An 18339-nucleotide genomic window follows, 5' to 3' on the forward strand; every position below is an offset into this window, starting at 1 on the left:
TGCATGTAGGGATCTATCTATGAATCTACCAATTCAAATCTTTAGACTTATAGAGTATATTCTATATTCTATAGTACCCCTTTAGTCCTTAATAGTACCATGATGAAACAAGTCACTACATTCTCATGCACTTCATTAGAAAGTTTTAGCAACAACGATGATAACAACAACAACAACAACAACAACAACAACAACAACAACTGTATTAAGCCCCTCGATCTTTTTCCTCACAAAGCCGAAAACTTCTCGAGTGTTAAGGATTTCAATGAGGAAGACGAAGAAGAAGAAGATGATGATGATAATTGTGTTAATGGTGGTGTTACAGTTGCCTTGCACATTGGGTTACCTAATCATGATAATTTGGTTACAAAGGGTAATGAAAATGTTGGTGATAATCATAATAATTATTGGATTCCAAGTGCTGTTCAAATTCTAGTAGGTTTCACTCATTTTTCTTGCCATCTTTGCAATAAGACCTTCAATCGTTACAATAATCTTCAGGTAATAGTCTCCTAATTTTTTCTTAAGTTAATTTTTGTACATTGTTATTGGATTGTTAATAAGTTGTTTCCTACTTATAAATAAGGGGGTTTTTAAGTATTAAAAATTGTTTTACATGTACTATGTGAATTTATTTACTTAGGAAATTTAGGGGGATTTCGAACTTGAGAACTATCTGAATTTTTTTTTTCCGTAATTATAAAATATAATTTCAACCTTATTCTTTTTATTTTACGTCTCAAGTGTTTGATAATGTCACAAAAAAGTGATTTAAATTAACATAAGTAGTTTATAAGTTAGATTCTCATTAGGTTGAGTGTTCATTGTATAAAGTTGCCATTTTCACACATTTTAAGAAGTTAGTTAAATTTAGTTAAAATTGCATTTATATTGTAAAACAACATTTAATACTAGTATCAATTGACCAATGCTAAAGATTTTATAAAGTTACATAAACGTTTACTTTGGGATAAAAAGGAATTTAATTTTCAATGAATAGAGTGTTGTATGAAGGACCATAAAATATGATCATATATACAAACCGTTTCAGAATCAGTCAGAAGGGAAACTAATCTGGTTGCGGATTTTAAGTCCACTCATACGTGCACAATTGTCGATCCTTTCACATGTGATATTTGTCTAATAAGTACGTTAGAGAGTTTTCACCATGTAACTGGTTGAGAGTCATTGCTCATTGGAAGGCTCCAAATGAACAAATGAGCAAAAAAATAGCCTTAACTTGGTATAATGGTATAAAATATTGTACATTGAGAGTTGTCAACTTCCTCCGTTCTCTTTTAATTGTAATGTTTCTATTTTTCTGTTTCTTATTAATTACAACCTTTCTATTTTTGTTAAATTTTGCTACCCAGTTTTACTAAAACAACCTCACATCTTTTCATCAATTTTACCAAAATACTTACACTACTCATATCATATCCTTCAATTTTTTTAAGTTAATTATTTCTAAAAGTGGGCACAAATATGTAAACTCCCTTGTATCCACTAAATTCAAGGTAAATAGAACATGTAACAACTATATAGAAGAATTAGGTTGATTTCTTAATACATGATTAACCTTGTTCCAAAACTCCAAACTAACGTTTAAATTTAATGGGCCTTTCAGATGCACATGTGGGGTCACGGGTCACAATACCGAAAAGGCCCAGACTCGTTAAAAGGAGCCCAACCAAGGGCCATACTAAGTGTGCCATGCTATTGCTGCGAAGAAGGGTGCAAAAACAACATCAACCATCCAAAATCAAAGCCTTTGAAGGACTTCCGCACACTCCAAACTCATTACAAGCGCAAGCACGGCCACAAGCCTTTTAGCTGCCGCAAGTGCGGCAAGTCGTTGGCGGTCAAAGGCGACTGGCGCACCCACGAGAAAAATTGCGGCAAGCGTTGGCTTTGCCTTTGTGGGTCCGACTTTAAACACAAGAGGTCTCTTAAGGATCATATTCGCGCTTTTGGGTCTGGTCATGCACCCTTCCCTCCTTCGTTTGATTCCATCCAGTTACTTTAGTTCGGTTGGCGGATCCAGCATGGAGGAAGTGGGGTCACTTAACCCTACTCAGCAAAAAAGAAAAGCACAATTTAGTTATTTTTCCATAAAAAAATTCACAAGATACTTAAATTTAGTTAATTATGCTTTAATTTTTAAATAACGATCGCAATCCATATGTTTTCTAGATCCACCACTGTTTTAGTTAATGTTGTAGTCTTTGGTAATTTTACTCATGTCATAGAAATTGTAGTTGATGTTGTAGTCTTTGGTGATTTTTAAAAAAGAAAAATACTTGTCCCACGTTGAAAAGGAAAAATAACTTCGATCTTGTTTCAATAGTAGAGTGTTGTTTATATAATTATATTGTTTGAAGTGCTACCCCTAGTGTCGTGGGCTAGGAGGCAACCCCTCGTGCATAGCTACCGTCCGGCTTGTTCGTGACATGTTGTGCGGTAAGTTGGGGCCCAACATTTTGAGACAAGTTGTGACCGACGGTCCAGTACTTAGACTATACAAGTATTCTAAAATAGAGGGGGTATTTTAGAATGGATACGCAAAAGTAAGACTTTTAAAAAAGGATGATTTTATATTTGTATTTTTTTTTAAAAAAAAGGTACACTACAAGAAATTGTACTATTAACGACGGGAAATCCCGTCGCGAAAGGCCAATTATCGTTGATTAACGACGGGATTTCTTGTCGCGAAACCGTCATAAAAGGGGGCCGTCGTTAATAGAAATCCCGTCGTAAATTCATCGTAAACCCGTCGTGAAAGACATTTGCGACGGTTATTCCCGTCATTGTTTGGTTGTTAGCCCCGTCGCAAAAGGCTTTTACGACGGGATTTTTGACCCGTCGTAATTAGGTTGTCGTTAAAGATACAAATTCTTGTAGTGGTAAGATGAAGGAAATCCCTAAACTATAAGGATCGAATCCGAGGAGAGAAGCGACACCAATACTCCACCGCCTCAATCTGAAGTGTATATTTGTGAATCAGTGAATGTAAGCTAAAATTTCACTTATGATCAAACATTACACAACTCAACACTAATAACTTTATTAATATCATTTCAAAAACCTTATTAATATGTTGCATCATAGAAAAAAGATACACTTAACTTGTCTCAATTACTTCCGAAAAAATAACAAAACAACACAAATTTGCCTCAAAATTAAACAAACAGCAGAATCAAGTAAAATTTGTGATCAATTCTTGACGTTTTTCAGAGGAAGAAGCTCTTGATTGACCAACTTTTCAAAGTCCAAGTAAGATGAACCATTTGGACCTTTGATTGCTTCTTCAGCTAACATTCTCCACTCCATAGCTTTCTTTGCCATCCCTTTCCCCTTTTCTTCCTCCATAAGCTCTTTCACCTGTTTCGCAACCTCGTTTCTCCGAACCTCGTTGTCGATTTCCATCCCTATCCCCCATTTCTCAAAACTAAACCAACAATTAGTCTGTTGCTCTGCGAAGAAAGGCCAACACATAATAGGCACCCCGCTATTAATAGTGTCTAGTGTCGAGTTCCACCCACAATGTGTCAAAAACCCGCCAATTGATGGATGGTATAACACCGTTTCTTGGTCACACCAACTAGAAACCAAACCTCGATCTTTAGTTTCTTCTAGAAACTCAATCGGTATGACAGCAGAGTCCCCTGTTACAATATCCGGTCTAAGTATCCACAAAAAGGGGTGCTTACTATTCGCAAGCCCCCATGCAAACTCGATTAGATTCTCATTTGTCATAGTTGTGATACTCCCGAAACTAACATAGACAACGGATTTTGGTTCCTTTGAATCGAGCCATTTTAGACATGTTGAGTCCTCTTTCCATAGGTTAGACCCTATGGACTTGACCGCGTCATTATCAGATTCACTCACATTGTTGGCTAACTGTAACTGCATCGGCCCAATGTTGTACACTGGGCCGAGGACTATTTTGGAAATGTCTTGAAGAACGTCATGTTCGAGTAAATCAAAAGTGTTGAAAATAATTGGTGAGGAAGATTGAGCGGCTTTTTCGGTTGTGAATTTTAGGAAGTTCAACATAGTGTCATCTTTGTCTGTGGTTCTAATAAAGCTTGGAATGTGGCTTAGTTTTATACCTTTCATGCTAGGTATCCAATCTACGATCATGTCTAAGGAGCCATCTGTTGCGAAGTTTGAATCTGCATAATAGAGATAAAACATAATTAGGCTCAAACCATGAAATTACCATAATGAAAAATTAGGACGAGTTAATCTATGCCCTGAAAAGAACATTCAACATATTATATTTCTTCCATGTGGGATAATACTCCTACATACTTCAAATAAATATTGTATCTAACAAGTAGTTGGTCATAATAAGCGATGACATTGTACTCCCTCCGACCTTTAATACTCGCACCGCTTTCCTTTTCGGGCCGTCCCTTAATACTTGCACCGCTTCTATAAATGGAAATTTATACCAATATTATATTATTTCTCACACTTACTTACTAACCCCACCTACACCCCCTATTCCCTACAAAAATCAATTAAAAATTCACACCCCACTCACCACTCCCCACCTCTTACACATTTCTCATTAAACTATATTAAAAAAATACTCCACTATCAACTAACACTCATTAAATAAATAAGTCAATTCAAATGTTTTAAAATCCGCACCGATCAAACCGGTGCGAGTATTAAGGGACGGAGGGAGTACAATTTAACGATTTTACCAATTAAGCCAATTAATTCACGTTCTACTCTGTTAATGTCCTAACATAGTGTAACAATGATAGGTTTTGCCAATTACTTTGAACAACATTTACAAGATTTACTCTTTGTAAAAAGTAACCTTTTTTTTTGTGTGCAAGATTGAGTTGTAATTATTTTTTCATAATATAATACTCCCTCCGTCCCGGAATACTCGATCCGGTTTGACCGGCACAGAGTTTAATGGACTTGAATTGACTTATTTAATTTAATAGGTAGTAGTTGATAGTGGGGTATTATTTTAATGTAGTTAGTGGGAGGTGGGTTAAGAGGTGGGGTTGGGGGAGAGTAGAGGTTGAATTTTTAATTATTTTTTGTATGGAGTAGGGGGTAGGTGGGTTAATAGGGGTGGAGTGAGAAATAATATAATATTGTTAGAATATTTCCATTTTTAGAAACAGGTCAAGTATTAAGGGACGGCCCGATAAGGAAAACAGGTCAAGTATTCCGGGACGGAGGGAGTAGTGGTCCTAGAGACCTAGAGTAGTAGGATCCATGTGTTTTTGTTTGGAACTTATTGTTTCAAACTTGCAAATGTGACAAAAATTAATACTTACCCACATGCTATCCCCCATTATTATGCTACTTTAGTCTCGGTGTTCGAGACTGGAAATTAAAGGATGAAGATGGCCAAAGATCACCAAGATAAAATTTGTCTTTTGGTTCAATTATTGTTATGGGGGTGCAAGTTTTGTAGATATGTGAAAATGGCTGACCGTCTTAGGAAATCAGGGATAACAAATTAATAACCAACCCGTTAAAACTGACGACCTGTTTGATAGATGATTATATTTTTCTATTTATTAATGGCTATCAAACTGGGCATGTGTACATCTAATAGCTTTTAATGAAACATTTTGACATCTAATAGTTGTCCGTTGGGATAGAAAATATAAAGTATTAGGAATTGAGCAGATTTGTAGGAACAAGAGGGCAATACAAATTGCAAATAGGATGTGATATTGAATCCTATTATACACAGATCTCCAGTCTAGCTAACTACGGAGTACTAATTAAGCCAATACACTAATTATATTAATACTACCTCCGTTTCAAAATGATTTTTACCTCGCCGTTTTAGTTTGTTTCATAATGTTTTTTACACTTTGCTTCATTCTATTTTTGACATGAAAAACTAATACCTTACCTTTCTTGTCCCACAATATTTATAATTTTTCATTTACTTTCATTTACTTTATTCATTGTTTCTTACATTTATCCACCTGACATTTTTACACATTTCTTTTATTTTATCCATATTTTATTATGTTCGACCAATTTTTTCATTTTTGTCTTAATATTTGTGCAAATAATAACTGTAAATATTTTTATAAAACGAAGGTAGTATGTCTATTATATCTGATAAATCCTAATTCTAGATAAATTAACTATTAATAATTTCACATATAGATAAATTTAGTAAAATGAAAATCAGAGGAATAAAACGCATAAAGTTAAGTAGGACAAATAAGTACCTTTAAAGGGCACAATACCCTCATCAATAAGTCTACCATATTGAGAATACCCAAGAAAACCATTAGCACTAGCAGTCCACAACCACACCAACGGAATCCCACCAACCTCTTGCGCAGCCTCAAGACTAAAAGGCATGACACAATCCGACACGATTAACGTAACGGGAGGCGAACCAAGCGGCGGATTATTAATCAGTCTAACTAAAAGCTTCTTAAAGGGTTCAAGGAAGTTGTTCATAACGGCATGACATAAAGTAGGAATGTCTTGTGTAGCGTCGGCGTCGGACGGTGGGAGACCGTCGGGGATCGCCTCGAATCGAAACGACGACACGGCGTTGAGGGAGGTGGGTCCCCTTGCGCGGAGGAGACGACGGTGGTTGTACTCAGTGTTGACGAAGGTGATGTGTGTGCCTTTGGAATGGAGGAGTTTGGCTAGTTTTAGCATAGGGCTTATATGGCCTTGTGCTGGATATGGTATACATACTACGTGTATCTTTGATTGTTTTTCATTATCCATTTTTTGAGGGGGTTAATAATTTTGAAGTGTGGAAGGGATTTGTGATCATGAATGTTAAGGAGGTGTGGTTATATAGGACCTTAATTAATTAATTACTAAGAGTATTAAAGAAATAATATTAATTAAGGATTTAATTATCACATGATTCAAGTGTGTTAATAATATTTTTAAACTATAAGATCGAAATGTCCTGGAAGTAACATGATTCGATTTATGCGTTAGAGTAGGTTCGATATTTTTATTGGTATATCAAGACAGGTATGGCACTTTGTAAAAGGATTTCAAGAAGCATTCCGGCTCAACATTAACACCATGTGTATTGAAGATTTGAAAGTGACGGTCTTTTGGTTATTAATGCAGTAAAGGTATTTGGAACATTAATTTGAAGTTTTACACTATCCTAATATCAACGACATTGAGATTCTACTTCTTAACGGTTCTCAACATGTCTACAGAGAATCAAACAAAGCCGCAGATTAAATAGTTAGTTTACTCCGTAAGGCATTTAGTTACAGTTGGATGTATATTCAGACTTATAAATAGTTAATTAATTAGTTTAGATTTTAAACTATGATTACTTAGGAGTTCCCAGCGAGTAGAGGACCTTCTAATAAATTTTTATTCTTATCTATATATATATAAAAAAGTACTCCCTCCGTCCCGGAATACTCGACCCGGTTTGACCGGCACAGAGTTTAAGGGACTTGAATTGACTTATTTAATTTAATAGGTAATAGTTGATAGTGGGGTATTATTTTAATGTAGTTAGTGGGAGATGGGTTAAGAGGTGGGGTTGGGGGAGAGTAGGGGTTGAATTTTTAATTATTTTTTGTATGGAGTAGGGGGTAGGTGGGTTAATAGGGGCGGAGTGAGAAATAATATAATATTGTTAGAATATTTCCATTTTTAGAAACAGGTCAAGTATTAAGGGACGGCCCGATAAGGAAAACAGGTCAAGTATTCCGGGACGGAGGGAGTATATCAAGATCCGTATCGTACTAATGATCCAAGTAGAGTCCAAATTAAGAAATACGGATTCAATTTTATTTTTACGGGTTTTTCATGAGATACCCCCGAGGTTTAAGTTTATTCACCAGGTACCCTCGTTGTTTCAGTAATCCACCAGGTACCCCTCAGGTTTCATTTTCTCGCATGACTTAACCCTGCCGTTAAGTGGCCGTTAGAAACTTTTTTTCACCAGGTACCCTCGTAATTTATTTCACCAGGTACCCCTGAGGTTTCTTAGTTTTTCACCAGGTATCCTTATGTTTTATGGTAATTTCACCAGATACCCCTGCTCACCAACGGCTACTTTTTTTAAAAAAAACTGGCTGGTATGGAACTGCATTCCATAAGTCCATAAGTCTTTCTGGGTTGCTGCAAATGCATACAACCCATATGTGTACAACAAGGCAATGGAGAAGATTGCCAAAATTGATCCAAAGGTTGTTGATTATCTGTCCCAAGTGCCAAAGCAGTGGTCAAGGCACAAGTTTGAACCACAAGTGGTTTATGATCACAACACCACCAATTTTGTTGAATCTTTCAACGCTTGTACCAAGCCTTTTAGAGACATGCCAGTGTACACTCTGATGGAAGGTAAATGTTCTATCTTTACTGCTTTTTACACTGTGGTTGCATATGTTTTACACCACCCCTGTCCTTTTTATTAATACATTTTCTGTTTTGCTGCTTTATTTTGTTTGTGCTTGGATGCTTGGATCTAATAGAGGCTGGGAGTTGGTGTATGAAGAAGATTGGGTCTAGATTTGGCAAGGCTATAGAAATGGGACCAAACCAATTGACTGAATATGCTGCTGGGGTATTAGAAGAGAGGAGTCAACAGTCTAGGTTTTGTTCTGTAACAGCTGCTGTGGGAGGGGAATATGAAGTGAAAGAGGGGGCTGTCAAATACCCTATTAAGTTAGATGCAAGGACTTGTGGTTGTGGAGTATGGCAAATATCTGGCATACCTTGCAGACATGGCCTTAGGGTTATTTACCACCAAAGACTTGAGGCTACTGATTTTGTGTCTCACTACTTCAAAGGGCAAGCATACAAGTTAACTTACTCAGAGCACATGCACCCCATGCCTGACCCAACCCAATGGCCTTCTTTTGACCTTTCTATTATCCTCCCACCACCCATGAAGAGAGCATCAGGTAGACCCCCTAAACTGAGAAAAAGAGGTAAACATGATACTAGAATAAAAAACATTAGAATGCCATTTTTTATAGCTCCATGCATTAATTTCTTTTGTTGCTCGAGTTTCTTCTTCATTTGGTGAATTTCTTCATTCAAGCTTCTATTTTCTTCAATTTCTCCTTCCTTTGTGCTACCTTTGTTGTTTCTCATTGGCAGTGGTTGCTCAATGCTTCCCTTGCACCACTTGAAGTTGTCACATAAGTCACACTTGTAATATAGTTTTTGAGGATTTTTCATTGTTTCAGAACTTCTTATTGCAAATTTTTTCCCACATATGTTGCATGTTTTGTTTGGAACTACAACGTATGAGGATTCATACGTTGTAGAGGAAGATTGAGATTGAGAATATGAGCTCATTTGAAAGTGAGTTGGGAAATAGGGAAAATATGAGTTGGTTAATGGGAAGAACAGAAAGTTGTAGTGAAGAGTTGCTGATGCTCCCCCTTTAAATAGAGAAGGCTCACCAACGGCTAGTTTTTTTAGCCGTTGGTGAGCTGGGGTATCTGGTGCAATTACCATAAAAACATAAGGGTACCTGGTGAAAATCTATGAAACCTCAGGGGTACCTGGTGAAATAAATTACAAGGGTACCTGGTGAAAAAAAGTTTCTAACGGCCACTTAACGGCCACTTAACGGCAAGGTTAAGTCATGCGAGAAAATGAAACCTGAGGGGTACCTGGTGGATTACTGAAACAACGAGGATACCTGGTGAATAAACTTAAACCTCGGGGGTATCTCATGAAATATCCGTTATTTTTAAATAAAGTTACTATGAAGTATTATTTTAGTATTGACGGTCCATGAGTATCTTGGCCACCACATATATTCCCCGAGACAAGGAGGTCAATACGCGAGTGGAATATCTTTGGAGATCTTGGGCCCGTAACTTTAAGAAAAATTAATAAATAATTAACCCAACACAACTAATAAATAATTAGACCCATGTGTTGCTCAACAATTGCAACGCTCAGATTGTGCAGGGGTGTGCATGGTGCTTTTGGTGCACCTGTCCCAAAACGCACATAAATAACAATAAAATGCAACAAAAATAAAAACCGCAAAAAAAAAGAACATTAACAAAAGAACATTAACAAAAAGAACATTAACAAAAAAACACTAACAAAAAGAACACTAATATTGACAAATCAGACAAAAGGTACAAATATAAAAAACAGTTATATTTTTTCTTGTTCTTTTAAGTTCTGGAAATGTTCTTTTCCAACCAATTTACAGTATGTTCTAATTAAAAAATAAAACGACGAACCTTTGATGAACTTTAAAATCAGATTTATAATTTTTCTTGTTCTTTTAAGTTCTGGAAATGTTCTTTTCCAACCAATTTATGTTCTAATTAAAAAATAAAACGACGAACCTTTGATGAACTTTAAAACCAGATCTATATTTTTTCTTGTTCTTTTAAGTTCTGAAAATGTTCTTTTTCAACCAATTTATGTTCTAATTCTGTTATTTTATTTATCAAAAGATATCTGAAAACAACACTATAAATATGTAAAAAGAACAATTGCTGATTCTAAAAAAGAACACACTGTTTTGATGCCACAGAAATAGAAAGTTATAAGAAAAGAACATTAAAATTTAAAAAGAACATAGAATTAAGAACGAGAAAGTTTACCTTAATCACCCGATGCACCTTCATCAACAGCATAAACCTCTTTGAATGAATAAAAAAAATTCAAAAAATAGCGAAATTGAAATAGTATTTCGCTTAATAAACTAGTTTTTTGTAAACGTAATTCAATTAAAATCACATTTCAGAGAAAAAAGGAGGAGAAAATTTGTTTTGAACTTTCTCTCTCATAAAATCTCTCTTTTGTTGGGAGAAACTAAAAGCTCTCCTCTTTCTCTCTCAAGAATGTGTTTCTAAAATGAGAAGTTATGAATCCAATAGGAGAAATATTATATATATAGAAAATGAAAAATAAAAAAAATAAAAAAAGAGGGGGAAGGAGAAGAAATACAAGCCATGTTCATGATAAGAACGGTGCACTTGTTTTTTTTTTTTGGGTTTTGTTGTTCTGTTCTTTTATGTTTATTAGATATAAATCTTAATGTTCTTTTATGTTTGTTCTTTTTTCAAAAAGTACAGTATTGAAGAGCAAAGGAAGCTTTTACTTGACCATCAACAAATGATGTTAAATCTTCAAAAACAGCTGAAAGAACAAGAAGAGAGGCTGAATAAACAGAGCAATTCCTCAAAAGAACAAAAAGAGGATGAACCTAAAAGAACATTATAAATAAAGAAAAAAACATTATAAATACAGAAAAGAACATATCATGTAGAACACTTATTTTAACCATGTAAAACAACATTACCAATAAAAAAACGAACAACAATAGAGCATAAAAGAACATAATAAAGTAAAGAAAAAGAACATTAAAAATTGCAGAAAAAAACATATCATGTAGAACACTTATTTTAACCATGTGAAAAAAGAACAACAAAAAAGATAAAAGAACAACAAAAATGGTAAAAGAACAATTTGATCTGAAGTGTGTAATATCAAAAGAACAACAAGTTAAAGCAAAAAAGAACAAAGAACAACAAGCTAAAGCAAAAAAGAACAACAAGCTAAAGCAAAAAAGAACAACATGTTCAATAATTATTTTCTGTATTATTACGATCTCTTAATACATATATGAGAACCAATATATAAAAGAACAAAAGATAGACTAAAAGAACATATAAAATCGAAAAAAGAACAGAAATCAAAATCGTCATAAATATATAATCAAGATACATTAATCATCAAAATTATCAAAATATAGAATCAAAATACATTAATGAAGGTTATTGAGAAATGCAGAAATCGAAATGATCAAAAAAATCAAAATAAATTGAAATGATGAAAATAATGAACATGGAAATCAAAATCATCATAAATAAGTAATTCGTTTTAAAAAATTGAAAAATTACCTTCACAAATCGGATTATCAGCAGAGGAATTCAAATTTGAAGAAGAAGAATCAATAGATTTGATATTGAAGTAGAAAAATCAACCAATATCTGAGAATTTTCCATTACTTTCTCTCTCCTCTTCACAGTTTCTCTCTCCTTTCCATAGTTTTCTCTCTCCTCTTCACAAATTCTGATTCGAAAATTATAAAAAAGAAGGTATATATACCAGAAAAATGGAGTGAAAAACAAAAGAACGAAAAAAAAGGACAGAGCAGTCATTGTTCTTTTTTTTAACAAAAGAACAACGTTTGTTCTTTTTTTATCAAAAAAACAACGTTTGTTCTTTTCTTCTCCGAATTCAACAAGATATCCGCGTTTTATATTTATTGCATGTCGTTTGAACACCAGTGCACCAAGAGCACTGTGCACACCCCTGCACCATCATATTTGCGCAACAATTGGCCAAGATATTCATGGATTACCCATACACTTTCCTGGTCAGAGGTCGAAGAGGCTCATATCAGATATGTGCCTCCACACATGTTTAAGGGAATGGTGGTAATTGCACCATTGTTTTAAAAGTGTCATTTGAACTATTGAGTACCATAGTTAAAAATGAACACCATATTTAAACATTTTTTTTTGACGCATAAACGGAGAATTATATTAATAAATTGGTTCTACAATATTGCCGGGATGACCCAAAAACTTGTGACCTGACGTACACATATGTCCAAGCAAACCAACGCGAAGACCCAAACAACTAAACAACAAAACATTAACGGGCTGACCCAAAAACTTGCTGCCCGAATTACACACATGCCACAAGGCCTACCAAAAGCTTCCAAAAATTGTACATCCAAAAACCTACCAAAAGTCTCAGAGACTTGGCTAACTAATGACAATTCAATAAACATCCAAGCCCGAGAAGAGACGACAAACACTAAACACTCTAATCCGCCCCGCTTCCCATCCTTCTCAACCTCCTCCATTGAAACTTCATCTGCATCTGGGCCACGAACTGGAACAGTGGTGACCACTGTTGCTGGTATTGTTACGAACAGAATTTGGGTGGAAACAACCTCACAGTCACCGTCATCCACTGGTGGTGCCTCTAAGTCGATAACTTCTGAGTACCATATTTGAACTTATGAGTACATAACTCAAACCTCATTTCCTTTTATGATCGAGTACCACTTTCATTTTATTTGGTCTGATATGTTTTGGTCAAAACATAGATTGGAATATAGTTCCTCCCCCTAGCCTTGCCATGGGTCACAAGGTAGAAAAAAGTTGTTGAAATGCATAGATAATTAATACAATATGTATCTACTCCCACCATCTCTTTTTGTTCTTTATGTTTGGTATTTTGAATGCGTTTTAACGACTAATTAATGTGCATTGATATTCCTCTAATTTTTTTTTATTTAAACAAGACAAATTACATTTATTTATAATGCTTTCACCTTTATCAAAATTCTGATATTGGAAAAATGAGAAAATTTTATTGTCCCGATGGAGAAGTGTGAGAGATTAAATAACCGAATGAATCGAATTGGTTAAAGTAATCATTGGACACAAATTTTAATAGAATATTAATGCATTTATGGGATAATATAAAAGGAAATGTAAAGAACATTTTGGGACACCCAACAAAAAAAACGTAAAGAACAAAAAGGGACGACGAAAGTACAAATTTCTTTATAAGGGGTAAATATATAAATTGAAATAGTTGTTTCAAGCATTAATACTCAGCAGTAATTATGCAATATATATAGAATATAATTTCCTAATTGTAGCTTCTAAGTAGTAGTAGGCAAAGTAAGGTCAATTTCTCAAGCAAAATAGTTTGAATAAGCTAGCAGTTTAAGTAATATTATTGCTTAAATCAACCAAGCTAAGGTTCTACGAGAGGGACAAATCTTTTAAGGACCCCCACAGGCCCACCTAAATAACTTGTCACCTCTCACCAGCCCACCAACAACGTAACAGTAGACCTAAGTCTTACAACAAATAACGACTATTCAACATTCTATCATAAGGATACAAACCTAGCTAGCTCTATCAACTTGGGGTCACCATTTTGCCAAAGATAGAATTAATTCTATATATGCTTATAAGTTATAAGCAAGGATCAACATCAAAGTAATCAATACAAGTATATTATTCAATGGACTGGAAAATACTCCTTTCATTTCTTTTTGATGTACTCATTTTAAAAAGTGGGGAGTTTTTAAGAAAATTAGAATCTTGGTTTGTATTGGTATAAGTGTAATGATTGGGTGTAAGAAAAATGATTGTATGTAAGAGATTATAATAAAAATAAAAAAATAATAATAAAGAAATAAGGTAAAAGACAGGAATGATAATGATGGGTGATAAAGGAGGTGAGAGAGTGGGTATATGGGGAAGGGAAAAGAATTAAATAATAGGGGTGGGGAAATTTAGGTGGGAATATGGGTAGAATCTTTAGGTATTTTGGTAATTAGATAAAAATGTAAGGGTATTTTAGGATAAAATCTATGTCCAAAAATAAAAACGGATACAACAAAAAGAAACGCTTAAAATGGTAAACTTTTATAATCCATCAATGAGTACAAACTTATTTGAATGAAGTTGGAAAATTACCCCCATCTCATATTTATCATGCTTAAAACACTATCGTAATTAATAATCGTTACATACTGAATATCGACCGTCTAAGACAAAACGCTAATAACGCGTTTTCTTGTAGTAAAGATCGAAGTATCAATTGTTACCCTCCTTCAATGGAATAAACACTTGGTTCATCAATTGTTCAAGATTCAAGTAAGACGATCCACTCTCCCTTGTTGCTTCTTCAGCTAACTTCTTCAACTTCAAAGCATTTCGACGCATTTCTTGACCCTTTTCACATTCCATTAATTCAATCACTTGTCTTTCAACCTCGGCCCGTTTAACATCCTTGTTAATCTCCATACCCGTACCCCATTTGTTACAAAAATACCAACAATTAGTCTGTTGCTCGGCGAAAAACGGCCAACAGAGCACTGGTTTCCCTCCACAAATAGTGTCCAGAGTCGAGTTCCACCCACAGTGAGTTAAAAATGCCGCCGTGGCTTGGTGGTGTAGCACCTTTTCTTGATCACACCAACTAGCTAACATTCCCCGACCTTTCGTCTCGACTAAAAACTCCGGTGGCAGAATCGCCGAATCCCCGGTAACAATATCGGGTCTAACGATCCAAAGAAACGGGTGGTTGCTATTTGCGAGCCCCCACGCGAATTCAACTAGGTTGTCTTTTGTCATGGTTGTGATGCTCCCGAAACTTACATATAGTACGGTGTTTGGCTTCATCGAATCGAGCCATTCAAGGCAATGTGTGTCCTCTTTCCAAAGGTTGGACCCCAAAGAGTTAACCCCGTCATTATTATCGTCGTTATTATTATTAGGGTCGTTGTTTTCGTTGTTTTGGAAGTGTAACGGTCCAATAGTGTAAATTGGACCCGTCATTTTGGAAATGTCGTCGAGAACATCTTGTTCCAATGCGTCGAAAGTGTTGAAAATGATTGGTGCCAACGATTGGCAAGATTTTTCGACGGAAATCATCAAGAAATTGAACAAAATGTCATCTTTTTGCGTGGTTCTTATGAAGCTTGGGATATCCTTTAATCGTATACCTTTCATGCTAGGGACCCAATCAACAATCATATCCAAACACCCGTTTGTTAGATAATTAGGATCTGCAAAAATTAATACAAATTAATTAACACAAGCATCCATGCAAGAAAAACGAAAACAATAACCGGTCCCAAAACTACAATTATATGCATGTTAAATTGGCAAGTACGGAGTAGATCTACCCCAAATCATACGAAAATAACCAAATATTAATCCCAAAAAAAATCACATAATCAAACATTTCATTTCTAACGCCGAAGTTCAATTACTACGTATGTCATAAGTCATCGATGTTGTGCACACCAGATAAAGATCGTGTTACTTTTGCTGGGTGCATCCGACCGCAATTTGGATTATACACTCGCATTGTGCACCCTAATAAACACATATTGAATATGGAGAATGATTTTAACGTACGTACATGTACGTACAAGTGAAATATTTAAACTATATGTTCTTTATATTTGAACCGTATGTTCATTTGGATTTTAGCAATATGTTCTTTGTATTTGAACTAAATGTTCATTGCATACTAAGCATTGTGCACCTGGGTGTATAATTCAATCTTTGGCATCCGACCAATAGTTGGTTTTGTTCCAGCCAATTTTCCCAAATAATAATTAAAACGATCAACGTAATAATTTGCAAAATAGTCGTAATATAATATCCTTTATCTCTAATTTCTCAGATCTCTAGCATCTCTACTACGACTACTTTGGCTCCTTTGTTTGTTTGTCAAGTAAAATAAATTTTATTACTGACAAAAAGGTAGGCAAAACCCCCAAAAAATTACAACTCTAACAAAAAAAAACAAAAAAAAAAAAAAAAAAAACATCAAAGTTTAACTCTCCCCAACTTCTAGGAAGAGTTGAAGAGAAACCTATCATTTGTTTTACAACTAAAACAACTAGAAAATCTCTCATTGCATCAGTGCTTCAGTGCTTCTACAAGCAACTCTATAAAGTATAAACAATACGAAATATTATGTAAAATACTATGATGTATATTGTTGAGAAGATTAACCTACATGTAATTGAACTAATTGTCTCACATAGAAAAAATAGAGGAAGATTGACTAACATATAAGATCGGTGGCTACTCCACCTACCACAAATTGATTTTTGGATGGAATCAAACCCTGTCAAAATTATATACGGTCAATCTCTTCTCATGTACGGACTCGTGTATGACCCGATGAGTTTATCATATATACACAACTTTTGTCCCTTAAATTTTCTTTTGTATATACACAACTTTTGTCCCACTTGCATATACTCTAAAGCGATAAAGACTAGCTAAAACATCTAAAGTGCAATATTATTTGGATAAGACGGATATATATTTAGGGACAGAGGAAGTATCTACCTTTGAAAGGCACTATACCCTTATCAAGAAGAGTTCGATATTGAGCATAACCCAAGAACCCACAAGCGCTAGCCGTCCATAGCAAAACCACCGGCAAGTCCCCAACCTCACGTGCAACATCAATCGTGAAAGGCATGATACAATCCGACAAAACAAAAGTAACAGGAGGTGAACCCGAGGAAGGATCATTTAGCCTTTCTAGAACCTTCTTAAAAGGCTCAAAACAATTATTAAGAACAGCATGGAACATAGAAGGGACATCTTGTGTTGCATTAGGGTCAGAAGGTGGTATGCCATCAGGGATGGTCTCGAATCGAAAGGACGATGGGAGACCATCTAAAGAGTTCGGGCCTCTTGACTTTAGAAACCGGCGTTGGTTAAACTCGGTGTTTACAAAGGTTATGTGGAAGCCTTTTGAATGGAGTAGTTTGGCTAGGTTTAGCATGGGACTTATGTGGCCTTGTGCTGGAAATGGGACACAAACTGCATGAAGCTTAACCCGATCTCTTACTTCAGGTATTGACCCCATTTTTTACACTTAATTAAGTAATTTTATTTAGGAAGGCTAATAATTAATTGGTGGGTGTTATAATGAATTAAGAGATGAAACAGGACCATTTATATAGAAGCTACGACACTACTCTAGCTCCTTCCATTTTGAATGGGACGTCTTTTTGTTAAATTTTTTTGAATTTTGTGACAAAATGTTTTTTGTATCTACTACGTAACTAGTAAAGATGGTTGTGGGTTGGGCACAGTAAACGGGCCTAAACAGTCTGGGCCCATGCTAGGCTCGATATCCGTCGTGTCAGGCTGAAAAGTTTAAAATAGGCCCTAGGCTCACGGACTGTCGTACGGCTGTCGTGCTTAAGCCTGATTTTAATAAATTAAGTGTTTTTTGTGTGTAGGGTTGAGTCGTGCCGTACCTTGTCGTGTTTTTCCAAAAAATGTGGCACACGATCCACGACGTGGTGCTCGCGCCGGACCGTGCTTTTTTCATGCTATTGTCGGGCCATACTTTTTTCTTGTCAGGTCGGACAGGCCAACAACCATCTTTACTAACTAGTCACTATTGTTTTTCGGCTTTCTTGAGGCGTTATATGGAAATACACACGTACATATTGAGTTGTCATATGCAATGGCGAATTCAGAAAGTATATGTAGTGTCAGTAATAAGGTCATTACTTTAAAATTAATAAAATTAACTAAAATTAAGTACTTTTTAAAAAAAATTAATGAAAAATTGAACTCCCTACCAAATTATAAATTTGGGAATGTCCACGTTACCAATTGATTTTAAAATGAAATTATATTAATCTATGCTTAAAATGGAGAACTCCTATTCTTATTGTTCACGGCCAGGACCATACCGGAAAAGTCATCAAACTTGAATAATATCATTTCGCCAAAAAACAAATTACTTATCAAGATTAGGGATGGCAAT

General features: G+C 35.2%; 4 protein-coding genes across 4 annotated transcripts; 2 read left to right on the top strand and 2 right to left on the bottom strand.

Moving 5' to 3' along the window:
* LOC110785188 (protein TRANSPARENT TESTA 1-like) lies at positions 1–2198 on the top strand. Its single transcript, XM_021989661.2, has 2 exons — positions 1–501; positions 1628–2198. The coding sequence occupies exons 1-2, from the start codon at positions 100–102 to the stop codon at positions 2024–2026; spliced, it is 801 nt and encodes a 266-aa protein (XP_021845353.2). The 5' UTR covers positions 1–99; the 3' UTR covers positions 2027–2198.
* Positions 2199–3048: 850 nt separating this feature from the next.
* LOC110775311 (7-deoxyloganetin glucosyltransferase) lies at positions 3049–6790 on the bottom strand. The gene is made up of 2 exons (XM_021979949.2): positions 6231–6790; positions 3049–4178 (listed from the first exon to the last, which is right to left on the bottom strand). Exons 1-2 carry the CDS (start codon positions 6745–6747, stop codon positions 3214–3216), a joined length of 1482 nt encoding a protein of 493 aa, XP_021835641.2. The 5' UTR covers positions 6748–6790; the 3' UTR covers positions 3049–3213.
* Positions 6791–7837: 1047 nt separating this feature from the next.
* LOC110805593 (uncharacterized) lies at positions 7838–9640 on the top strand. The gene is made up of 3 exons (XM_056837855.1): positions 7838–7948; positions 8036–8346; positions 8478–9640. The coding sequence occupies exons 2-3, from the start codon at positions 8163–8165 to the stop codon at positions 9032–9034; spliced, it is 741 nt and encodes a 246-aa protein (XP_056693833.1). The 5' UTR covers positions 7838–7948; positions 8036–8162; the 3' UTR covers positions 9035–9640.
* Positions 9641–14426: 4786 nt separating this feature from the next.
* LOC110775230 (7-deoxyloganetin glucosyltransferase) lies at positions 14427–17492 on the bottom strand. The gene is made up of 2 exons (XM_021979860.2): positions 16896–17492; positions 14427–15592 (listed from the first exon to the last, which is right to left on the bottom strand). Exons 1-2 carry the CDS (start codon positions 17422–17424, stop codon positions 14619–14621), a joined length of 1503 nt encoding a protein of 500 aa, XP_021835552.2. The 5' UTR covers positions 17425–17492; the 3' UTR covers positions 14427–14618.
* Between the last annotated feature and the right edge of the window lie 847 nt (positions 17493–18339).

Source organism: Spinacia oleracea, chromosome 2, assembly GCF_020520425.1.
Source record: "Spinacia oleracea cultivar Varoflay chromosome 2, BTI_SOV_V1, whole genome shotgun sequence".
Lineage (NCBI taxonomy): Eukaryota > Viridiplantae > Streptophyta > Magnoliopsida > Caryophyllales > Amaranthaceae > Spinacia > Spinacia oleracea.